Source organism: Pongo pygmaeus, chromosome 3 (genome assembly GCF_028885625.2).
Source record: "Pongo pygmaeus isolate AG05252 chromosome 3, NHGRI_mPonPyg2-v2.0_pri, whole genome shotgun sequence".
NCBI classification, from domain to species: Eukaryota; Metazoa; Chordata; class Mammalia; order Primates; family Hominidae; genus Pongo; species Pongo pygmaeus.
Genome location: NC_072376.2, coordinates 165,582,424 through 165,608,341, shown reverse-complemented (window position 1 = coordinate 165,608,341; position 25,918 = coordinate 165,582,424). Strand labels below are relative to the sequence as shown.

The window sequence follows — 25,918 nt, the reverse complement described above, 5'->3', positions numbered from 1 at the left end:
AGACCCTGTCCTTCTGGGCAGCTTTGCTGGCAACACATCTGAGCTGAGCAGCCTTAGCATGAGCCCCAGTAAAGCCGAGGTTTCTGGGAACCCTTTCCTCTATCCTGCCTTCTGCCAGAAAGCCACCTCCTAGTATAGGTGGAGGAATGGGAGCAGGAGGTTCCCTCTCATTCACCACTTTATGGCCAGACTTTATGATCTGCAAGCATTGCATTCCTCCCTGAGGGAGGGAAAACACTGTGTGGGGTTATAAGCTCTGGTTCTGCCATCGGCCCCCTGGTTTCAAATCATCACTCCTCCATGTGAGCTCTGTGATCTTGGGCAAGTTGTGTAACCTCTTTGCCCTAATGTCTATCTGAAAAAATGGTGAGGACGAAATGAGATAATCAATAATCTGGGTACAAGGCAGAGCATAGAGATTGGTTCTTAGTAAATTCTCAAAAAAAGATGCTGAAATAGTAGCAGCAGCTACAGTATTCATAGAAGTAACCAAAAGAAGTAAAGTGAAGGGTGGGCGGGGTCTGGATACTCAAGGAAGGTTCACTGACCTCTAGGTATAAGGATTACTACCACCAACCACACCAACCACCAACCCCATTCCCCACCCCACACCCAACCTCATCATACCCATATGTACCAGTCTTCACTGGCCGAAGTTACCAGTGAAAGATGCTATTTGATCTGGCTGCAATAGTTCTGCAAGCAGAATCATTTTAATGAGGAGGTTTTCTGGAAGACAAATGTCCTTTACTAGTCTGGGGTGATACATGATATATCAAAGGCTTTAACATATATGTGAATACATTATTGACTTACCCAATTTTAAAGACTTATACAGTAGTACCCTCATCCACGGTTTTGTTTTTTGTGGTTTCAGTTACCCATGATCAACCGTGGCCAAAAATAGTACAGTACAATAAGATATTTTGAGAGAGAGAGAGAGAGACAGATCACATGCACATAATTTTATTATAGTATATTGTTGTAATTGTTCTGTTTTATTACTAGTTATTCATTGCTTACTGTGCCTAATTTATAAATTAAACTTCATCATAAGTATGTTTAGAAAAAACACAGTGTATGTGGGGTTCAGTACTACCCATAATTTCAGGCATCTTCTAGGGCCTTGAAACATGTTCCACTTGGATAATGGGGGACTACTGTAAACGTAGGACAAAGCCACTTAACTCAGAAGGCAGAGATCAATAAGTGGTAGATTTTTATTGACACATAATATTTTACATACTTATAGGGCACATGTGATATTTTTTGTTACACGGATAGAATCTATAATGATTAAGTCAGTGTATTTGGGGTATCCATCACTTTGAGTATTTATCATTTCTATGTGCTGAGGACATTTCAAGTCCTGTCTTCTAGGTACTTTGAAATATAAAATATATTATTGTTAACTACAGTCATCCTACTCTACTATTGAACATTATAATTTATACTGTCTATCTAACTGTATGTTTCTACCCTTTAACCAACCTCTCTTCTTCCCCTACTCTTACCCACACATCCTTCCCAGCCTCTGATATTTATAATTCTACTCTCTACCTTTGTAAGATCAACTTTTTTAGCTCCCACATATGAGCAAGAACATAAGATATTTGTCTTTCTGTGCCTATCTTATTTTACTTAAAATAATGACCTCCAGCTCCATCTATGTTGCAGCATAAAACATGATTTCATTGTTTTTTATGACTGAATAGTATTCCATTGTGTATATATACCACATTTTCTTTATCCATTCATCCATTGATAGATACTTCGGTTGATTTCATATCTTGGCTATTGTGAATAGTGCTGCAATGAACATGCGAGTGCAATTATTCCTTTGATATATTGATTTATTTTCATTTGGATAAATACCCAGTAGTGAGATTGAGGATTGTATGGTAGTTCTCTTGTTAGTTTTTTTAAGAAATTGCCATACTGTTTTCCATAGTGGCTGTACTAATTTACATTCCCACCAACAGTGTATAAGAGTTCCCTTATCTCTGCATTCTTGCCAGCATCTACTGCTTTTGCCTTTTCAACAATAACCTTTTTTTTTTTCTTTTGAGATGGAATCTTGCTCTGTCACCCAGGCTGGAGTGCAGTGGTGTGATCTCAGTTAACTGCAACCTCCAGCTTCTGGGTTGAAGAGATCCTCCTGCCTCAGCCTCCCAAGTAGCTGGAACTACAGACATGTGCCACCATGCCCGGCTAGTTTTTGTATTTTTAGTAAAGCTAAAAATTTTGTATTTTTAGCTGGCCAGGCTGGTCTCAAACTCCTGACTTCAGGTGATCCTCCTGTCTTGACCTCCAAAAATGCTGAGATTATAGGCATGAGCCACTGTGCCCAAAAATAACCATTCAATGAAATGATATCTCATTGTAGTGTTGATTGTTTTTTGTTTGTTTGTTTTTAGTCTCTATTTCATTTAGTTCTGCTCTGATCTTTATTATTTCTTTCCTTCTACTAATCTTGGGTTTGATTTACTCTTGCTTTTCTAGTTCCTTGAGATGCATCACTAGATTGTGTTTAAAATCTTTCTACTTCTTTGATGTAGGTATTTGTTACTATAAACTTCCCTCTTAGCACTGCTTTTGCTGTATCCCATAGGTTTTAGCATGGTGTGTTTCCATTTTTATTTGTTTCAAGCCTTTTTTAAAAAATTTCCTCCTTAATTTCTTTCTTGACTCAATGGTCATTCAGGAGCATGTTATTTAATTTCCATGTATTTGCACAGTCTCCAAAGTTCTTATTATTGACTTGTAGTTTTATTCCATTGTGGTCTGAGAATATATTTGATATGATTTCAATTTTTAAAAATGTGTTAAGCTTGTTTTGTGTTCTAACATTGTTTTCATGATGATAAATATTGTTCTTTTGCTTTTCAGTGGACTCCCTTAAGCATTTCTTTTAGGGCCAATCTAGTGGTAATGAATTCCCTCAGCTTTTGCATGTCTGGGAAAGACTTTGTTTTTGAAGGATAACTTTGCTGGGTATAGAATCCTTGATTGACAGGGTTTTTGTTGTCGTTGTTTTGTTTTCTTTCAGCCCTTTGACTATATCATCCCGTTCTCTCCTGGCCTGTAAGATTTCCGCTGAGAAATTAACTGTTAGTCTGACAGGGGTTCCTTTATAGGTGACTACATGCGTTTCTCTTGCTGATTTTAGATTCTTTCTTTGTCTTTGTTGTTTGACAGTTTGACTATAATGTGCTGTGGAGAAGTCCTTTGTTGAATTGTATTTATTTGGAGAATTCTGGGCTTCCTGTATCTGGACGTCTAAATCTCTTGCTAAACTTGGGAAGTTTTCATCTATTGTTTCATTAAACAGGTCTTCTTTTTCTTTTTCTTTTTCTTTTTAGGCAGGATCTGGCTCTGTTGCTGAGGCTGAAGTATAGTGGCACTATCTCAGCTCACTGCAACCTCTGCCTCCATGGCTCAGACGGTCCTTCTGCCTAAGCCTCCTGAGTAGCTGGGTTTTCAGGAGCATGCCAACTCACCCAGCTAATTTTTGTATTTTTAGTAGAGATGGGGTTTTGCCATGTTGCCCAGGCTGGCCTTGAACTCATGAGCTCAAGCAATCTGCCCTCCTTGGCCTCCCAAAGTGTTGGGATTACAGACATGAGCCACTGCATCTGGCCTTGTTACATTAAATAGGTTTTCTAACACTCATTTTATCTTTGCCTTCTTGCTTTATGGTATCTCGTATGTCACACAGGCTTTTCTCATTCTTTTTTCTTTATCTTTATCTGACTAGATTATTTCAAAAGACCTGTCTTCAAATTCTGAGATTCTTCCTTCTGCTTGATTTAGTCTATTGTTGAAGCTTTCAAGTGTATTTTATTTTATTTTATGAATTCTTCAGGCCCAGAATTTGTTTGGTCCTTTTTTATTATCTCTATCTCTTTGGTGAATTTCTCTCATTCATACCCTGAATTGTTTTCTAATTTTGGGTATTGTTTTTCTGTATCCTCTCATGGCTGGAGTGCAATGGCATGATCTCGGCTCACCGCAACTTCCACCTGCCAGGTTCAAACGATTCTCCTGCCTCAGCCTCCCGAGTAAATGGGATTACAGGCATGCACCACCACGCCTGGCTAATTTTGTATTTTTGGTAGAGATGAGGTTTCTCCATGTTGGTCAGGCTGGTCTTGAACTCCTGACCTCTGGTGATCCGCCTGCCTCAGCCTCCCAAAATGCTGGGATTACAGGCATGAGTCACTGTGCCCGGCCTCTGAATTTACTTTCACAGGAGAGGAAAAAGTTCTCCCCTATGAAAGTAAGGTGTTTCTATGGTGTTGGTTAGGTAGAGTGCTTTGGCTTTGATTCTGGGTAGGTACATTAATTAGTGTAGTCTCTGTATGATTTATTCTGCTGGAACCAGTGCCGGTAGTATCTGTGGATTCCCCAGAAGCTTAGGATGTAGTTGTTAGTGGAGGCTGTGGTGAAGTATTGCTGGGGACTAGGATACCAGGTGGGCCAGTCTTCAGGCCCCAGTGGTGACAGAGGTGGGTTGAGCATATCTGTCCTTGGATCCCAAGGCAGCATACACTGGCACTGGTGTTAGTGTGTCCAGGCAGGCTGGTTCTTGGGCTTCCAGGTGTCTTGCTTGGGTGCTAGAAATGGTCGTGGTTAGCCAGGCAGGTAGGCAGATTGGCGTGGGTGTTGGCAGTATCAGTGGTAGGACAACACTCTGGGTCCCAAGTACCCGTGCTGGTGTTGGCAGTGGTTGCAATGGACTGGGCAGGCCAGTCCCCAGGCCTGTAGCTGTTACATGAGGGTGGATGCCAACTATGATGGCAGCAGCAGAGTGGGTAGTCCCAACCTCAGGCATCTGGGAGGAATGCTGTGGTGCCAGTGGTGATGGACTGGACTGTGCTGGGCAATCACCAGGCCCCAAATGGCACACTCAAGTACTGCACTGGGAGAGAGCTGGCCTGTGCAGACCTGTTCTTTGACTCTCTGGTGGGGCATGCAGTATCTGGCTGTAATAGGCAGGGGTGAAGCAATCCCCAGGCTGCTGACAGAAAGCTCTGGTGAAGGCAGCAGTGACTACACTGTTGCCCGCTACTGCAGAGGATGAGATTGCTTTCAGTGGGAGCAACCATAGGCAGCCAGCTGGGGCAGGGGCATGCTTTGCTCATGCTTTGGCCCTAGCAGCAGCAGTTTACAGCAGCAATAGCTGTGGACAGTGGAGTTTGTCCTTGAGGCACATAAACATGTGTGAGCGCCCCTCTGCTGGCCGGGGGTGGGGGGGAGGGGTGCTGCCAGTGGCTGCTACCTTGGCCCTGGCAGCAGCAGCCAGCAGCGGTGGTGGCTGCAGGCAGGGGCTCTAGAGACGTGGAGATGCAGGGGCTGTTGGGCCCTAGGGCAAGATACAGTCTGGTGGGGGCTGGGCCCTCAAAGTGGCACTGTGCTGCAGCCACTAGGGCTCAGGGGTGTGTGGGACTCTGCATAAAGTCCCTCTCTGGAGCAATGCCATTGCACAGTCTACAGGCAGCTCTCAGTGTTAGTCTCAGGGCCTGTGAGAGTTGAGGGGCTCTCCCATGGCTAGGCTGCAGGAGTCGGCAGTGGAAATATGGACCACTTACCCTTTCCCCACATTGGAGAGCTTCTCCTGGCTCCCAGCCAGTCTCAGCCAAGAAGGATGCCTTATTTCCCTCTCCTTCCTTGCTTGAAGTGTTGTCTGTTACTACTCTGCTGAATTCCAGTGTTCTCCCTTAAATGGTCAATTCAAAATGTAGCTTATCTACTCACTATTTTTGTTATTTTTTGTGAAGAGATGAGTACCAGATGCATCTAGTCAGCCATCTTGAAGCCCCTCCTCTCTTCAAAAATCGGTAGTTTTTTTTTCAATCCTGCCTTTGGCATATACATGTGAGAAACACCAGTGAGTTTCCTCTGCAGTTTGTAATTGATTCTGATGGTTTGGGGTTGCGTTTCCTAAAGGGATTATCAAATGAATTCCCTGATGTGGGAGACTGAAGTATTTATTCGTACAGTCAACACAATTAGATTCTTACTGTCTTAGCTCAGATGCCATAACAACATACCACAGACTGCGAGACTTAAACAACAGACATTTATTTCTCGCAGTTCTGGAGGCTGGGAAGTTCAAGATCAAAGGTGCTAGAAGATTCAGTATTTGCTGAGAACTCTCTTCCTGGCCTGCAGTTGCCACCTTTCCGTATCCGCACATGGCAGGAGAGAACTCTGGTTTTCTTATCTTCTCATAGGAGCAATAATCCCATCATAGGGTCCCCACTCTCATGACCTCATCTAAACCTAATGACCTCTCAAAGGCCTCACCTCTTAGCCCTAATCCGTCACATTGAGGATTAGGGCTTCAATATATGAATTTGAGGGGGAATGCAAACATTCAATTCATAGCAGTGACCAAGCATTTTTATTGTTTCAACCAAAATCCAAGGACTCCGTTGTCATGGGATTATGAAGATAGATGAACTACTGAATTGGCTCTGCAATGTCCAGTTTGATCATTCTATAAAGTAATTGCCTAACCTATACTGCAGAGTGTGGCTTCTTGCATTGTTCCTTTCACCTTAGAATAACTGTCTTATAAATTATCTCATTTGATAAGTTTTCTGTAGCATCAACTTACAAGGTATTTTCCTCAGTTGGCCCCTTCTGAAAGGTAGACAACATTATACGATATTAGGACAAAGACCTTCAGCTTACCTTACCATGCCTACTGCTTAGACAGGTAAGGAAAAGTTTTTCAGATAGTCATCAAGTCAGTAGTCCTTTCTCATCCTGATGGTTTTTATTTTCCTTTTCTTTTTTCTTTTTCTTTTTTTTTGAGATGGAGTGTCTCTCTTGTTGCCTAGGCTGAAGTGCAATGGCGCGATCGTGGCTGACTGCAACCTCTGCTTCCTGGGTTCAAGTGATTCTCTTGCCTCAGCCTCCCAAGTAGCTGGGATTACAGGCATGCACCACCACGCCCAGCTGATTTTTGTATTTTTAGTAAAGACAGGGTTTCACCATGTTGGTCAGGCTGGTCTCAAACTCCTGACCTCAGGTGACCTGCCCTCCTTGGCCTCCCAAAGTGTTGGGATTATAGGTGTGAGCCACTACGCCCAGCCAGGATAGTTTTTCAATATACTCTGAGGTTCAAATAGAATAAAGTTACTTACAGTTTGACAGTAGGGAAAGCTCTACAGATGCATGTAATAAATAAATTTAAATATTGATATCGTTTCCTTAGTCCCTAAGGGAACTGCCCCTTGAGAATTTTACTTTACCAATGAGATATGTGTCATATTTTTATTTAGAGTCCAGGAGGATTTCTGTCAGATAATCTCAGAAGCAGACTCAGCTCTATGCAGAAAGTGAGACCTTAAACTGAAATCTGAGCAGTCAATTCATTTTCTTTCTTTCTTTCTTTCTCTTTCTTTCTTTCTTTCTTTTCTTACTTTCTCTCTCTCTCTCTTTTTTTTTTTTTTTGGACAGAGTCTTGCTCTGTTGCCAGGCTGGAGTGCAATGGTGCAATCTCGGCTCACTGCAACCTCCACCTCCTGGTTTCAAGTGATTCTCCCACCTCAGCCTCCCAAGTGGCTGAGATTACAGGCAGCTGCCACTATGCCCAGCTAATTTTTGTATTTTAGTAGAGATGGGGTTTCACCATGTTGGTCAGGCTGGTCTCGAACTCCTGACCTCAGTTGATCTGCCCACCTCAGCCTCCCATAGTGCTGGGATTACAGGCGTGAACCACCATGCCCGGCACAGTCAATTCATTTTAAAAGAATTATTTTCCATTGATAGGTAACCTTTTATTTAAATATTGGGACACAGACAGGTGCAGTGGCTCACACCTGCAATTCTAGCACTTTGGTAGGCTGAGGCAGATGGATCACTTGAGGCATGGAGTTCGAGACCAGCCTGGTCAACATGGTGAAACCCTGTCTCTACTAAAAATACAAAAATTAGCTGAGTATGGTGGCACGTGCCTGTAATCCCAGCTACTCTGGAAGCTGAGGCACGAGAATCGCTTGAATCCAGGAGGTGGAGGTTGCAGTGAGCTGAGATCATGCCACTGCGCTCCAGCCTGGGTAATGGAGCAAGACTCTGCCTCAAAAAAAAAAAAAAAAAAAAAAAAAAAAAAAAAAAAAAAAAAAATAGGACACAGAGTGCATTTCTTTACATCTAAAAGTGCTGTATGGCATGTACTTAACTTTTAGTAAATGTGAATTTAAATTTATTCAGACATTTTATTAAAATATTATCATACCCTATAGGAGATGTCCTGTAATATCACATAAATTGGCTTGGAAAATCACCCTTAACATGAGGAAGCTTCTGAATCCACTTTGCTTAAGCATATCTAAAACGTCTGGTCAATGCAAAACTGCCTATGTTTGTGCAAGGTTTTTCTCTGAGCTCTGATTCCATATTCAATATACTCCCAGCTTGAGCTTCATTTATGTTAAATCAATGTTCTGTGTCACACTTAGCTTGGAGGCCAAGTATAGTGGGTCAAATTTATCACAGAATGTATCTAGGAATAATTTTAAAATCATTGACAATATAACATACTAACTTTGTCTCTATGGCAATTTCAATTTTGTATCTGTTCCCACAGGTAACTATGAGGAATTAGAAAACTCAGGAGATACAACTGAGGAATCTGAAAGACCAAATAAAGTGGCTATTCCAAGCACGTTTGCTGCAGTGACCATCAAAGAAACATTAACTGCAAATGTAAATTCTACAAACATTGTTCCAGACAAAAATCAGTTAGAGTTTATACTGATGGTGTTGATCCCATTGATTTTATTGGTCCTCTTACTTTTATCCATGGTATTCCTTGCAACATACTATAAAAGGAAAAGAACTAAACAAGGTAAATATTTGGTGTATTCCCATTTCCAGAAAATTGCTTCATGTGTTAGTGAACAATCAATAAAACAAAATATTCTTTGCTTTGGTACAGAACCTTCTAGCCAAGGATCTCAGAGTGCTTTACAGACATGTGAGTATTATCCTAAAACCTGCCTACAGGTGGGGGTGGGATTGGAGAAGGAGCAGAGATGTTTTAAAATTAAGCAACAAGGACTACATGTAATAGTAAGTGATAAATAATACATTTCAATGAAATTTTCCAGAAGTGAATATATGCATATTCTTTTCTTAAAAAAAAAAGTTTAATTGAATTTTAAAATACAGGCGTGCCTTGTTTGGTTGCACTTTGCTTTATTGCACTTTATAGGTATTGCTTTTTTTTTTTTTTTTTTTTTTTAACAAATTGAAGTTTTGTGGCAACCATTGCATCGAACCAGTCTATTGGTATCATTTTTTCAACAGCACATGTTTACTTTATGTCTCTGCATTACATTTTGATAATTCTCACAATATTTCAAATGTTTTCAATACTACTATGCCTGTTATGGTGATCTGTGATCAGTGATCTTTGATATTACTGTTGTAATTGTTTTGGGGTGCCTGAAACCATGCTCACGGAAGACAGTGAACTTAATTGATAAACATTGTGTGTGTTCTGACTGCTTCACCAACAGGCCATTCCCTATCTCTCTCCCTGTCTTCAGTCCTCTCTATTCCCTGATACAGAGCAATATTAGGCCAGTTCATAACCCTACAATGGCATGTAAATGTTCAAATGGAAGGAAGAGTCACATATCTCTCATTTTAAGTGAAAAGCTAGAAATGATTAAGCCTTGTGAGGAAGGCAAGTTGAAAGCTGAGATAGGCTGAAAACCAGGCCTCTTGTGCCAAACATTTAGCCAAGTTGTAAATGCAAAGAAAAAGTTCTTGAAGGAAACTAAAAGTGCTACTCAGTGAACATACAATGATAGGAAAGTAAAGCAGTATTATTGTTGATATAGAGAAAGTTTCAGTGGTCTGGGTAGAAGATCAAACCAGTGACAACATTCTCTTAAGCCTAAGCCTAATCCAGAGCAAGGCCTTAATTCTCCTTAATTCTACAAAGGCTGAGAGAGGTGAGGAAGCTGCAGAAGAAAAATTGGAAGCTAGCAGAGGGTGGTTCATGAGGTTTAAGGGAAAAGCCATTTCTATAACATAACAGTGCAAGATGAAGCAGCAAGGACTGATGTATGAGCTGCAGCAAGTTATCTAGAAGACCTAGTTCAAATCATTGATGAAGGCGGCTGCACTCAACCATAGATTTTCTATGTAGATGAAACAGTCCTCTATTGGAAGCAGATGCCATCTGACTGGGTATAGTGGCTCATGCCTGTAATCTCAGCACTATGGGAAGCTGAGGCAGCTCATTTGAGGTCAGGAGTTCGAGACCAGCCTGTCCCTACTTAAAAAAAAAAATGCCATCTAAGACTTTAATAGCTAGAGAGGAGAAGTCACTGCCTGGCTTCAAAGCTTCAAAAGATATGCTGACTCCCTTGTTAGAAGCTAATGTAGTTGGTGACTTTAAGTTAAAGTCAATTCTTATTTACCATTCTGAAAATCTGACAGCTCTTAAGAATTATGCTAAATTTACTCTACCTGTGCTCTATAAGTGGAACAACCAAGCCTGGATGTTAGCACATTTGTTTATAGCATGGTTTACTGAATATTTTAAGTCCACTGTTAAGATCTACTGCTCAAAATACAAGATTCAACTAAAAATATTACTGCTCATTGACAATGCACCTGGTCACCCAAGAGGCCTGATGGAGATGTACAAGGAGACTAATGTTTTCATGCCTGTTGATACAACATCCATTCTGCAGCCCATGGATTAACGAGTCATTCTGAATTTCAAGTCTTATTGTTTAAGACATGCATTTTGTAAGGCCATAGCTGCCACAGATGGTGAGTCCTCTGATATATCTGGGAAGGAACCTTCTGGGAAGAATTTACCATTCTAGATGCCATTAAGAACATTTCCGATTCATAGGAGGAGGTCAAAATATCAGCATCAACAGTATTTTGGAAGAAGTTGATTCCAAGACCCATGAATGACTTTGAGGGTTTCAAGACTTGAGTGGAGGGGTCACTGCAGATGTGGTAGAAAAAGCAAGAGAACTAGGATAAGAAGTGAAGCCTGAAGATGCCATGGAATTGCTGCAATCTCATGATAAAACATTAAGTGGCTGAGAAATTGCTTCTTCCGAACGAACAAAGAAAGTGTTGTTTTTTTTTTTTTTTTTTTTTTTTGAGATGGAATCTACTCCTAGTGGAGATGCCATGAACATTGTTGAAATGACAACAGAGGATTTAGAATATTCCATAAACATAGTTGGTAGAGCAGCGGCAGGTTTTGTGAGAATCGTCTCCAATCGTGAAAGAATTCTATTGCGGATAAAATGCTATCAAACAAAGCATCGTATGCTACAGAGAAATCTTTGTGAAAGAGAGTCAATCAATGTGACACATTTCATTGTGATCTTACTTTAAGACATTGCGACAGCCTTCCCAACCATCAGCAACCACCACCCTGATCAGTCAGCAGCCATCAACATCAAGGCAAGACCCTCCGCCAGAAAAATAATTACAACTCGCGGAAGGCTCAGATGATCGTTAGCATTTTTTAGCAATGAAGTATTTTAAATTAAGATATATACATTGTCTCTGTAGACACAATGTTGCACACTTAATAGACTACATTGTAGGAAAAACATAACTTTTTATGCATTTAGAAACTAAAAAATTAATGTGACTTGCTTTATTGCAATACTCACTTTATTGCAGTGGTCTGGACCTGAACCTGCATATTTCTGGGGGATGCTTTTCTACTGCTGCCGTCTTTGTCCCTAATCCAGATGAGGATCCTGTATAATTTTAGCCAATAAGCCAGTATAACATTTCCCATCACTGGGGAAAGAGAAAGGCTGATCAAGGAGTGGGTCAGATTAGGGTTAGGGATGGGAAGGCTAGAGGCCTTGGGGTCATCACCACCAGAAAAGCATTCTTTCATCTATATTTCTGTTACAGATTTTATTTTCTCCCCCACCCCACATCCCAATTTGATCTTGAAAAGTCCTGGAGGAAGCATTGTTCTTGTTCCCATTGAAGCTATCCTAACTTTTATAATCAAATTCTTCAACTGTCTAAAGATTACTAACATCAATCTGAGAACCAATTAGACAGAAAATTCCCTCAGTCAGAGACCCACTTTGAGAGTATTCAGTTGTGATTCAAGGAGCATCACATGCTAGGAGTCAGGGTAGTTCTAGGTCCAAAGCAGACTTGGGTACTTTTGGCTTGTGCTGGTAAAACTCACTCGGATTCGATTTTTAAGTTGAAGCCTTTATAGTCTTTCCAAAAAGTTACTCAAAGGATAGGAACATCTCTAATACAATACATAGTCATACATGTATACAAAACTCACTTTACGTCCCTCACACCCATGACAGGGCACCTCTGGCTTTGGGGCCATGCCCTTGTCCCACATGCCTACCTCATTGTCTCTGTGCTAGAGGAATCTTTCATAGCCAGCAGATGAGGCAAACGTGAGCTGGGGAAGAAGCCCCGAAGAGTATTTCCTTTCATGGCAGAGGCCCATATAATAGATTCCAAAGAAGTAGGAAATACACGTTTCTCCACTGCTTGAAATTTCAGGACTTCCTAATAACATGGTCATATGGAGGCTTCTTTCTAAGCTTAAGAAAAAAAAGCAAACAGAGCTTTTTAAATTTTTTAAAATTCAGGAAAAGTCATAATTTCCTTCCCCAAACCATGGCTGGTTTTACCTAATGGAGTCAAGGGGTGGGGGGATGTTGGAGGTATCCACTCACATGATGAGGCTCTTAGGCTCCAAATCCAGAAATTGATTTTTCATTGAATTTCGTTGTGAAAGTCTCAAGGTTCAAAAGCCATTTACAAGCGAGAGCCAGCCTCAACCTCAGACATGGTCCATGCATCCTCCACTATTACGACACTTGAAGTATTTGCTATTCCCAGAACTTGACTTGACTTTCAGGATGCCTCCCTGCCTGGTTGATACCATTTCTTCTGTTTCGAATTTTCTTCTTGTCTGCTTGGCAAACTGCCATCCCTTTTTCCAAGGCCCAGGTCTGTTTTCGTTTTGTTTAAGAGACAGGGCCTTGCTCTGTCGCCCAGGCTGGAATGCGGTGGCACAATCATAGCTCACTGTAGCCTCAAACTCCTGGGCTCAAGTGATCCTCCCACCTCAGCCTACAGAGTAGCTGGTATCACAGGCCTGTGCCACCATGCCTGGGTAGTTTTTGACATTTTTAAAAAATGTTTTGTAGAGATGGAGTCTTGCTGTGTTGCTCAGGCAAGTCTCAAACTCCTAGGCTCAAGTGATCCTCCCACCTCAGCCTCCCAAAGCACTGGGATTACAGGTGTGAGCCACCACGCCCCCCTGCTAGGGCCCAGTTTTTAGGAAGCCTTGAATAATCCTCCCCTAGGAAAAATTAATTACCATCTCTTCTGTGCTCTCAGAATACTTTGTTCACACTCTTTGTTCACAGTATTCACATTGTCATAAGTTGGTGACTTGTTTCCCTCCCTTCCTTCCTTCCTTCTTTTCTTTTTTCTTCTTTTCTTTCTTCTTTTCTTTCTGGGTTATGTGGTCGTTAAGGTCCAAGAGAACCAAGAACTAGTCTTATTTGTCTTGTGTGACAGTGTGGCGTTGAGGTTGAGAGTCCAGACTCAAACCACATACACTGCTTGGTTGGCTTGCACTTCCTGGCACTGTGACTCTCTGATTAAGTTTCTTCATCTGTAATATGGGCAAATTCAATACCCACCTCATAGAGTTGTGAGAATTAAATGGTTTATATAGGCAAATCACTTAGAAAACATCAGTACCTGTCATAAGTGCTAAGTGCTAGCTTATTATCATCCCTTTACCTAACTCAACGCCTAGCCCAACACACACTAGCTGCTTGTATATGTTTGTTGAATAAGTGACTTAATTAAAGAATATTAGAATGTTTTTTAAAGAACATCTACTCTCAGAGGGAGAGTCAAATTTGTACATTATCCTTACTAAAAATTGGTACATTATTTTTACCTTAAATATGCCTAACTTTAAAAAACACAACAGAGAAAACTTAGAATTTCAAAACAATTGGCTTACCACAAAAGTTTTTGATAGAGAGTTTTATTTGAATTTTTTTCTCTTATCAGCCAATGCTTTAACACAGACATGATCACTAGCTGCTTAATAGATGGACAGCTTTTCAGAAAAACTGAATGCTAAAAGTTAATAAAAGCAGAATATTTACATTAGCAAAATTTGATTTTTTTCAGGTAAAATACAACTATCATGGAAGGTCAGACCAGCGTTTTGCTTGGAAAGCTCCCACAGAAATGCTTTATAGGAGGGCATGGATACCTGCACACTGTGTCCTCTGGGAAAGTTAGAAGCAGACATACTGTTTCTTACCCCACATGGATAGAGCCTGGTCTGTTATACTATACCAGGAAATAAGTCTTTAAATTTGACAATGGGAGAGGACTTGGCCAAAACTTTTAGAACCCTTCATCTGATTGGAAATTACTTTTTCCTTTGGGCTTGTCCATTTCATGTCCAGGCAAAGGGAAACATGATGTAGTAACGTGATGTTCTGCTATCATTCTTCCTAGACCTCCCAGCATTAAATTTGCAGTGTCTTGATGTGCGAGGTCTCTCTGAAAGAGCTGCAGGGAAAACAGCTGGCGATAAACTACCACTTTAAACAGGCTGTGGCCACATGATGCCTGGCTTACTTAGTAAATCTTCCGGAAAGAGAATCTTTCTCTTGCTCACTGCTCAGCGTGGAAACAAGATAAGGAAGCCAGAGGCTCTTGTAGCTCCTGCCCTCCCCTAGCCTCCACCAGACAACCCCACTATCGAATGCACAGAGGAGAGGATCTGAGAGGAGGGTACTGTCAGGCTAAGTGGGGGTAACATAGGAACTGAAGGAGGAGGAAAAAGTGGGTCGGAGGAGACGAAATGGAAGGATTGTTGGAGGGAAAATGGAACGGGGGGCTTGAGATGGAGCTTTGTAAGAGCTGCATTTGCCTCCTGGTTGCAAAGGGAATAGGTGGCTATTCATAAATATATATAGGCCAGGTGGAGTGGAGCGGGCAGGGCTTGATTGCCGAGGACAAGTAATTGGTCTCCCTCCTGGTTTAATGCTGTGCTCTTTGTGTGCGCTCCCAAATGTTTTTCTGTTGCCATGGTGGCTGGAGCAGAGGTAATAGCCATGGAGCAGGGAAGATGAGGCCATAGAAAGCTTTTTGCTCTGTTTTAATACTGATTACAGGAGCTTCACATTTGGTGCATCTGGAGCACTTTTGTAGTGGCTTTTAAAAGTTTTCCTTCATCTGCATGCAGGCTAGCTTTTGCTCACCCTGAAGCCTGTGGGGAACCCGGATTATAAAGATAAATCCATGCCCACAACGGTGGGGCCATGCAGCCACATGCTCTCTGGGAAAATAGTCAGGGGTTATTCAGCAGGGGAAAAGGGAGAGGGAGGAGGAGGGAGTGACAAAACAGGAGTATCTTTACGGGTCACCTGTAGGGATGTTCAATTGTGTAGGAGCTTTATTTATAGTAAAATTCCTTAAGGAAATAGCCTGTATATTTTAGATAGAAAGTGTGGGTTTGTTGTGTGTGTGTGTGTGTGTGTGTGTGTGTGTATTCTCCTTTCCCCCATCTAAGTTTCTGAGGAGTCAGGCATCTGCAGGAAGCTTTAGATGCCTACTGGAGGGCAGGAGGACGTAGCCTGCAGCTCCTGGAAGGCAAGCGGTGATGGCATGAAACTTACATCTGTGCCCAGCTTTCCTGGATTAGCAATGCCATTCAAGCTTGCCAACCCACAGGAAATTACAGCAGCTCACTGCTGCCAGGAACTCCGTTCCAGGTGTCTGCTGGTTGTGTTCCTTCACTGAGGACCTCCATTTCTCCAGGACAGACAATAGGAGGCCTTTAATTGCCAAGGATCAGAAACCTCTGACTATTTGGTGGGCCCCTACAAAGTGGTTTGCTTTTCAATAGTTTTCACATGATAAATGGTGCAGCAGGCCTGTGCTATCCACTCAACATCATTGCCTCATTTCTCTGGATGTGTTGGTTCTCCTGCCAAATGAAACAGGGCTTCAGCTGGGACAGGCTCCAATTCTCACCACTTGTTCATTTGGAGTCTGATGTGCATTAGAGCCATTTTGCAAACAGTTACCTGACTCTCACCTCAACCAACAGGAACTAAAAACAGGCTTGTTGGAAGTTTCACTATGCTAAGTCTGAAATATTGGACATGAATTGAACCCCAGTGCTGGACAATTGAGGTTAACACCTAATCATTTATTCCACTGATATTGACTAGGCATTTACCAGGTACTGTGCTAGCTGGCTCAGAGCTGAGGGGATACCACAATAAATAAGACAGACACTATCCCTGCCCCTTTGTACTTTGTCTAGTGAGAGAGACAGAAAAAAAAAATCAAACAGGTTGACCAATGAGAAATTGTGGCCAATATTATGAAAGATGCAAGCAAGGTGCTGAGCTGGGGAGCAACAGGAAAGATGGGCCCTTCTTTAAATAGAGTAGGTGGGGAAGGCCTCCCTGAGGAAAGAGTATTTAAGCTGGGACCCTGAAGTTATGAGGGATCCAGCCATGCCAAGAGCAGGGGTAAAAGGAAAATTCCAAGGGGATCCCTTGATGGAAGAGCCCACATCCTCCGCCAGGAGTGAGGCAGAGTGCCACAGTGCCACAGTGCTCAGCATGGTGTATCACAGGAGATGAAGCAGCAACCTTTAGATCTGGGACATTTTACTGAAGGAGGCCAAGGAGCAAGCCCTCTTGTTTCACCCTCCCTTGCCTTTCCTTACCAATGTTTTCCTCTTCTTGTGGATGTAAAAAATAAAGACGGATGAACATCTGATCTGAAGTGAGCGTTCTCAGCAGACCATCCACATCTAAAAGAAAGCAGATTTCACACGGATTAGGACCTCATTTTAATATGGCAATCCGCACTTGTTTGACTCTAAGTTAATGATTGCTCCTTTAAAAATGTTACTTAATGTCATTTTGCTCTCTTTGTAAAGGAGACTTCAGCTGTTGTTGAAATTAAAAGTTGTTACAGAAGAACACAGCTAACATGACCTTTATGTTCATTTCCTTTTAGATGAACTGGGAAGTGAAAACGTGAAAGTGTAAGTTTTCCTGCTGCTTCTGATCCACCTGAGGTGTGAACAGCAACAGTTAAGGCAGACAGCTGCCTTTTCAGGTGTTTTTGTTCTGACACCTTGTGGGGCTCTCCTGCTTCCCAGGCGGGGCTGGAGATCCCTGGCAGCCTAAGGGAGGATGTGCTGGCATCCCCAAACCCTATCCAACGTGTGAGTGTGATCTGGGCAAAGACAGCTTGGCATCTGCTTTATTTCATTGTCCTACATTCAGAAAAGAATCCTGACTGCTACCAATTTCAAGTGCATAGCAGTTAAATATTCTATCCCTAGCTGTATTTCAGAGACATTGGTTCGTTTACTCTGATTAGAAATTTTATCACCAGGAAAGATACTTGAGCTGGTATTTAGCAGGGAGCCCTGGTCGAAGCAGAAGTTCACACAGCAAGAACCCCCAGGGATGGGAGAGAGAGAGGAGGAGAAGGGAGGAGTGGGAGGAGCAGGAGGAAGGGAGAGGAGGGAGGGAAGGAGGGGTGGGAGAGAGAAAAACAGGCCTCCACTCAGAAGCATGTTCTGGGGTGATGCCATATCCTCCCCATCTTCCAAGCAGCCTCCTGGTTTAGAAACGTTGTAGCTTCCTCTACGCAGTGTACCGCCTACGCTGCTTTCAGAGCTGGTGGTCCCTCCTTCCCGAACCCCATCCCACTAACCACAGGCTCTGTCCCCTAACTGTGCACTTTAAGCTTCTGCAAGTGAGGGCGGTGAATTTCTGAAAGCAGCTGCTCCATTTCTCCAAGAGAGAAAGGCCTGGGAATTGAAGGGACAGGTGATAACTGTAGCCTGTTGACAGTGACCTCTTGACTTGGGGCACTGATCAAAAAACCCCAAGGAACAGGAAGTGAAATTAAGCAAGGCTAAAATGCTTAATGTGGCAACTCCCCGGAAGGGCCTCACCCTGGAAGCCTTGCAGACTTGACTTTGCACCTTCAGGGGAGCAGTCAGTCTCCTGGATTCCCTTTTTAGTCCACTTGCTGGGCCTGTGGGCACCCCACTGTTGAACCTGTGATAAATGTATGTTTGTTTGTGTAGTAGCCTTTCTTCCTATTAAAGTTTGATAGTTTGGAATAGGGCAAGCCCCCAGGCTTCCCTAGAGCATAAGGCACTGAATCAAGTTCATCTTCCTCAGGATCAGCATTCTAGTCTCTTTCCAAATGAAATGAGGCATCTTTCACATTTCTTTCTAACAAGGCTTTTGCTCTCTATTTCTAGCCCTATTTTTGAGGAAGATACACCCTCTGTTATGGAAATTGAAATGGAAGAGCTTGATAAATGGATGAACAGCATGAATAGAAATGGTATGTGGTAACCTAAAGTTGTTTTTTTTCTTTCCTCTCTAGTAACAGAAGGCTGCAACAGCTTTATAAATATCTCAATAAATCCTAGAGTGAGACAGAGCCCAATCCCACATTAGGTCTGGTACATGCAGATAATAAACTTGGTCTGACAATACTTAAATATTCAGCTTAATTGTTGCCACTTGTTTTTATTTCTGTACAAGTTGTTGAAATGGTCTTTTTGAAGCAGAAAATGGTATTTTATTCAAGAAAGGAAATCTCTGAGGCCAAATGATCTGGAAAAAGTTAGCATCTGGCATTACCTTATACATTACAGAATTTAAAGATCTATAATTTTAAACTGACTATGGATATAAAACTTTATCAAATGTAGTATCCATAGATCTGTGCTGTTCGACATAATAGATAATCACCAAATGTGGCTATTTAAATTTAAATTAATTAAAACTAAAATTAAAAAATATTGAGTGTTTAGTAGCCAATGGCTACTAAGTGGATAGTGTAATGTAGAATATTTCTATCACTTTAGAATGCTCTATTGGACATTGCTCATGTAGATGGTGATATACATACCCCATATAACAATTTCCAATTGATATCTGGCAGTAATGGAAGTATATGTTCCTTACTTTTTAGTAAATCAATAATAGGACTTTAAAATGATGACAGCTGCTTTTTCTTTTTTAAATTCCCTTTAAAAATTAATTATTTTTATTACTTAGATTAAATTAATAAAACCCAGCATTATCATATCATTTGTATTTTTTACCATTTATCTTTAAAAAATACCCTAGGGTCTGTAAAATTCAACACTCTACAGTAGAGTTAGAAAATTCAGAGTCTGGTTATAAGAATTATTAGTACCAGGCCAGGCACGGTGGCTCACGCCTATAATCCCAGCACTTTCGGAGGCCAAGGCGGGTGGATCACCTGAGGTCAGGAGTTCGAAACCAGCCTGGCCAACATGGTGAAACCCCATCTCTACTGAAAATACAAAATTAGCTGGGTGTGGTGCATGTCTGTACTCCCAGCTACTAGGGAGGCTGAGGCAGGAGAATAGCTTGAACCCAGGAGGCGGAGGTTGCAGTGAGCCGAGATCGTGCCACTGCACTCCAGCCTGGGTGACAGAGCGAGACTCCATCTCAAAAAAAAAAGAATTATTACTACCAGAGGCTTATCAAGATGTGATTTCAAAAAAGAGCCACTCAGCTAACTTGTACAATTTCTAACAGTTTTTCATATTGAGGAAGGAAGGACTCTGTAAAGCCATTCTATTTGAGGATGGGGCGGGTCATTGAGATAGTCCTTCAGGAGTCTCATTTTCTTGTTTTTCAGTTGCTAAAAGTAATGTGCATACATAGAATTTGGAAAATGGAAAAAAAAAAAAGAAAAAAGAAAAAAATTCACTACAGAAAGGCAATCTCTTCTTACTATGTTGTTGTATTACATTTTGTGCCAGAGATTTTGTGAAATATAAACTCATGATTCTGTCATACTCACTAAAACCGGAAAACTGGAAAAAGCCTTTCTATTTGACAACTGAAGCTGAGTTATTTTGACACATAGGTGATAGAATCAAAGAATTTTTTTGCCCTTAAAAATAACGAGTGGTGTAATAGACAAGAACTCATGACTGTAGGAAGATCAGCTGTTTTCCCAGTTTACCCAATTCTTTCCTACCGTGCAATCTGATGGAAATCATTCTGCAGACACATTGGGACCTCAGGCGAAGCCATCTTATTCCAGTGTCTATCCTGAGATGTGCAGATTCTAGCTTTTGGAGCACTGGGGTGCTATAGGGACAGAATAACCAAGCCGTGATGAATTGTGTCCTTTCCAGGGTCAGAGGCATGTTGAAGTTTTGTATCTGTGTTATTAGTGCTCTTTCCATTTCAAGAGCCTCAACATCATTAATCTTTTCACCACTGTCACTCCTTGGTGAGGCCATTTTTGTGCAAGTAACCACACAGATCAGAGAACCATGGTATTCAACTGTATCAGGTTTGTGGATAGAGAATACAATTTCAGTAACTAACAATGAGTTTGCTTTTATTCTGTCCTAGCCGACTTTGAATGTTTACCTACCTTGAAGGAAGAGAAGGAATCAAATCACAACCCAAGGTACTTCTCATTTCTACCACAGATTATATGTATATGGCAGGGGGGCGGGGGGGGGGGGGATAGGGAACCAGGGTGGAACACTTTTTGCTTGCCTTCTCCGTGCCTTTAAATTGCATGAGATCATTTACATGGGTGGATATGTGCATAGTGTGGAGAAGAGTAAGTGTGTTACAGAAAATAGAAGGCTACAAAGTAAATATCCTAGGACTCTTTATCTTTAGAAATAAATGAGTATTGACATTTTCTTGCCCTTCTAAAGAGACACTGTTGCTTCGGCTTCTGTTTTAGTCATAAAGCTTTCCAATTATGACAAACTGTAGGTTTGTTTACCTTGGATAAATAGATGTTTGGTAAGGAAAACAGATGGAGGCGACAGTCTTAAAGTGGGTAACTGTAAACTAGAGTGAGAAAATAAATGGGAATTTTTAAAAAATGTTCCGTTTTACCTCTAGGTGGCTCTGCTTGATAGAAAAATTTTAGTGCTTTGGGGTTTGGGTGTATAGTTTAGCATTCCACAATCTCATTTAAATTATATTATCTTTTGTGAGGATAGAAATTACCACGTTTGGGGTGTTTTGATTAGAGAACTGTTTTGTCAGGACATGGGAAGAGTTCTAAGGAAAAAGGATTGATGGTTCAGAAGGTTGGGGACTGGCTTTGCAAAGCTCTGCTGTGACCTTGGAGGTACTGAGTTGTTGGCAGCAATCACTCATGGACACCCAGAGAAAAGAGAACTTGAGCCTATGCCTGAGATATCACACTTCTGTTGGAATAAATGGAATAAACCTTCAGGCAAGATAAATCCTGTCCCTCCATGTTCACCAGAAGTCTGGTGCCAGTCAGTCACTTGTCACCGGGCAATCCCTGAAGCCTGAGCATCACGAGGGAGTACTGATTATTAGGCAGTGGTTGGGGCAGTCAGATGTTTGTCTTCAGACCCTTTTTCTGCATCTCCCCCCTAAATCTTACTTAAGAATTCACCATCCCAAATCTCTCCTCACATCACACCACCACAGTCTTACTCAGACAAACCTCAGCTCTGATGCCAAAGTCTATACCTATTGTAGATTTAGGTCAATATCACCACCCTAGGCATTTTCATGTTAAGATTATCGCCAGTTCAGGAAGGATTCTATCCTATTTAAAAGAGATTCCAGGTCATGCTTGGTGGAGCTTGCTTGTAGTCCTAGTTACTTGAGAGGCTGAGGTGAGAGGATTGCTTGAGCCCAGGATTTCAGGATTGTAGTGAGCTATGATTGTACCACTGCACTGCAGCCTGGGCAACAAGCAAGAGCAAGACCCTGTCTCTAAAAGAAAGGGGGGGGGGGGAGAGAGAGAGAGAGAGAGAGAAAGAGAGAGAGAGAGAGAGAGAGAAAGATTAACAAGCAGGTAGAAGAAAACAAAATGCCAGGGGGAATATTACAAAGGAATATTTTCCCCATGTTTTGACCTTACCTGGAAATATGTAACTATATATGTCTGGTATAGGGCTCAGATCACTACTAAAACTCCATAAATATCTTAAGTTTCTTATTACTGTATCACTGATGAGCACCCTCAGTGATGCTAAAAACCACCCTCAGTGGTTTTTACATTCCTGCCTTTTGCTCTTTGAAATTGTTGGCAACATGAAAGAAGCTTAACATTACAGAATTGTATGGCAGTGAAAACTCCTTAAAAATCAGATTTTTGGCCAGGCAATGTGGCTCATGCCTGTAATTCCAGCACTTTGGGAGGCTGAGGCAGGCAGACCACCTGAGGCCAGGAGTTCGCGACCAGCCTGGCCAACATGGTGAAACTCTGTCTCTACTAAAAATATAAAAATTATCCAGGTGTGGTGGCAGGTGCCTGTAATCCCAGCTACTCAGGAGGCCGTGGCAGGAGTATCCCTTCAACCCGGGAGGCGGAGGTTGCAGTGAGCACTGATCACACCATTGCACTCCAGCCTGGGCAACAAGAGTGAAACTCTGTTTCAAAAAAAAAAAAAAAAAAAAAAAGTCAGATTTTTGAAATAATGAGAAAATGAGCCAGAGCCTTAACATAGTTAAATTATTGTTTTAAAAGGGAATGTCTACATTCCTCTGTGGGTCCAGAGCTGTGCGGCATTCACAGGATGGCTGTCAGGCCTTCACTTTATGCCCTCTCAGTGATGCCAGCACCAGCATTCGAGAACCAAGAATGGCAAGTCCCAGATCTTTGTACTACTAGGCACTTTCTGATTACTTCAAAGGTTATTATGATATTGCAAAGTAATTTTTTTATTCACTAAAAAATCTAAGAAAAGTACATTGGATTTAGAACAAAGCCCAGCACAAAGTAAGTTCTCAATAAGCACTGGTTATTGCTAGTATAATTATTCGGAAGTTAAAACTGATGTACAGAAACTCACTGCCTTTATACTAAGACCCAGCTCACTGGATTAAAAAAAAAAAACAAAAAAAAAAACCACTCACTTCCTTTATCCTAAGCCTGTATCCTAAGACCCAGACACATCAATATTGGTGGGCGAAGCATTATTTTTGTTCCTGTGTTCCCTAGTGGTTTCTTTCTGGACCTACCAATCCTGGAAAATCAGGAATTTGTTTGATACACTATGAGACTTTCAGTTCTCCTTAATTACTGGCATAGGCCCATTAATGTTGATGATTTCAGAATAGTCCACTTATCACTCTGGAGTTTTTTTGTGTTTTGTTGTTTTGTGTAGAGGCAGAGTCTCATTCTGTTGTCTAGGCTGGAGTGCAGTGGTGTGATCACGGCTCACTGCAGCCTCAACCTCCTGGGCCTAAGTGATACTCCCAACTTAGCCTCCCGAGTAGTTGGGACCACAGGTTTGTCCACCATGCCTGGCTTATTTTATTTTACTTTATTGTGGTGACAGGGTCCTTATGTTGCCCAGGCTGCTTTCAAACTTTTGGGCTCAAGCAATCCTTCTGCCGCCTTGGCCTCCCAAAGTGTTGGGATGACAGGAATGAGCCACCGTGCCTCACCCAGTCTGAAGTTTTTAAAAGGATATTAACACCTTATAATTTGGATAATCTTTCTTTTCTGTCATAATTTTATTTACATTTCTTTTTCCTATCCTAATGTTTTAATTACATTGATAATCCATAAAATGTTTACTTTGAGTATCTACCCTGGGACAAAAATAAGATTTCTTTTTTCTCTAAAAGCTTGTGAATTGTTACAGATACAGGTGGAAAGTGCAATAGTGGGTCATTGGACTTAGAATCAGAAGACTCATTTTCAGACCTAATTTGAATGCTTGTTTGTTCTTTAGACTAAAACAAGTCACTTTAGCTCTCTGAGTTTTAATTTCTTCATCTTGAAAAATGGAAATAAGAACATCTGTCCTTCTAGTTTCACAGGGTGATGTAAGAGAATGAAACCACCTAGCTAGGTTTTATTTTTATTTTAATTTTTTTTTTGAGACAGAGTTTCACTCTTGTTGCCCATGCTGGAGTGCAATGGTGCAATCTTGGCTCACTGCAGCCTCTGCCTCCTGAGTTCAAGCAGTTCTCCTGCCTCAGCCTCCCAAGTAGCTGGGATTACAGGTGCCCACCACCACGCCCGGCTAATTTTGTATTTTTAATAGAGACAGGGTTTCACCACATTGGTCAGGCTGGTCTTGAACTCCTGACCTCAGGTGATCCATCCACCTCAGCCTCCCAAAGCACTGGGATTACAGACGTGAGACACTGCACCTGGCAGTAGCTAAGTTTTAAAGCAACATGCAAGTGAAACTAATTATTCTTATGCAGTGGCAATAGTTCCTCCCCCTCCCACACTGGGATTTTAAAAGATTATTTTTAGGGCAGTTTTAGGTTTACAGCAAAATTGAGCAGAAAATACAGAGTTCCCATATACCCTCTGCCCTCACACATGCACAGCCTCCCCCATTATCAACATCCCCCATCAGAGTTCTACATTTGTTGCAATCAGTCAACCTACATTGACACATCATTATCACCCAATGTTTTCCATGGGCTTTTACCTTGTGCATGATTCTTCCTCTGTCGTTGAAGTAGTATACAGGTGAATTTAACGCTTCATAAAGTATGTAACAGTCATTAAAAATTGAATTTAGTGGAAAACACACTTCTCCTTTCTCCTGATAAACAAAGACTTCTGGAATTCATTTACAGGGTTCCACTTTCCTTGATGCTAGAAAGACATCCCTGACATAGAACCTCTGTTATCTATTAAGTCCATAGAACCTACATCCACCATGCTTCTGGGAAAAGGGAGTCAATCTGATAACCATCCTACACTGAATATACCACATTGTGTGCAAAGACTTCAACTCTTCAACCTTGTCTTGTTAGGGTCTATAATCTCAGGCCTTTCAGAACTTTATCCTTGTCTCATTGGCCAGTCCTTGTTCATTACTTTCCTCTGTCCTCATTGAATGGATATATTTCCTGAGCTATGGAATCCAAAAGACAGCACAGGATTTTAATAAGGACCAGAGATGTACAAAATACTGTGGGAAGTGGACACTATGGTTTTCATGTTTTAAAGAAATCAATAGGAAAAGCAACAAAGGAATCATGGGGGAGGGGAGTGTTTCATATTCTTATTTTCCATCTTAGCATCTTTTCCGTGATTTATACCTGCTATGTGCCTGGCGCTGCACAGGGGCATAGTGTCAGTGGAAGGAGGGTGCTAGGAGGGGTCTGCCCTCAAGTTGAAGAGAATTTCATCCCTGATCTCGTTAAGCATTGCCAACACATGGTAATGACAGAAAACAGATCCTTTTGGTTGGTTTTATTATTGTTTTAACTTCTGTGTAGAAAACACACTCCCTTATTGCCTAACCCCACCCTCACAACACCCTCCCAAATGCCACTAGATAGTGGTGCAAACAAGAAAAAGTCCCTTTTATCATGACTCTTCCAATCTAGCCAGCCTCTTCCTTCTTCTGGAGGCATTTGTAGTTAGACTGTTTCCTGAAAGCTTGATGTTTCTGTCTCTGCAGTCTCAGATGAATAACCACAGACAAGCAATCGCAAATATTAGCCAAATGCCTGTCTTCTTTCCTCTTATATGTCTTGACCACAGGGATGATTTTACATTAAGCAACAACACAGGGAAAGATTAGGGAAAGAATTAGATTTGGTTCTGCTCAAGTGGATTTATAATTTTGAAAATACAGTAATAATTACAACAATAGTAAGATATTTACATCACATTTTCTATATGCTAGTGCCTAAGAAATTAACTAAGAGAGAGTGACAGTATATCTGTTCTTATAATAATTCTACTGTTTATTCTATAGTTTATGTTTCTGAGCTCAATGTCATTATAAAAAGGGGTCGCTTCACTATTTTTCAGGAAAAATTTAGGTTAGTTTAATAGAGAATTTTGTGGATTT

At 41.4% G+C, this 25,918-nt stretch overlaps 1 protein-coding gene across 1 annotated transcript in view; it reads left to right on the top strand.

Annotated features, from left to right (window-relative positions):
* The window catches only part of TMEM154 (transmembrane protein 154), a 54,199-nt gene that overhangs the window by 18,834 nt on the left and 9,447 nt on the right, over positions 1-25,918 (top strand). Inside the window, exons 2-6 of the mRNA XM_054485752.2 lie at positions 8,600-8,860; positions 8,951-8,989; positions 17,074-17,101; positions 18,341-18,426; positions 20,490-20,547. Of these exons, the coding sequence (XP_054341727.1) occupies positions 8,600-8,860; positions 8,951-8,989; positions 17,074-17,101; positions 18,341-18,426; positions 20,490-20,547 (472 nt within the window). The remainder of the gene's footprint in view (positions 1-8,599; positions 8,861-8,950; positions 8,990-17,073; positions 17,102-18,340; positions 18,427-20,489; positions 20,548-25,918) is intronic.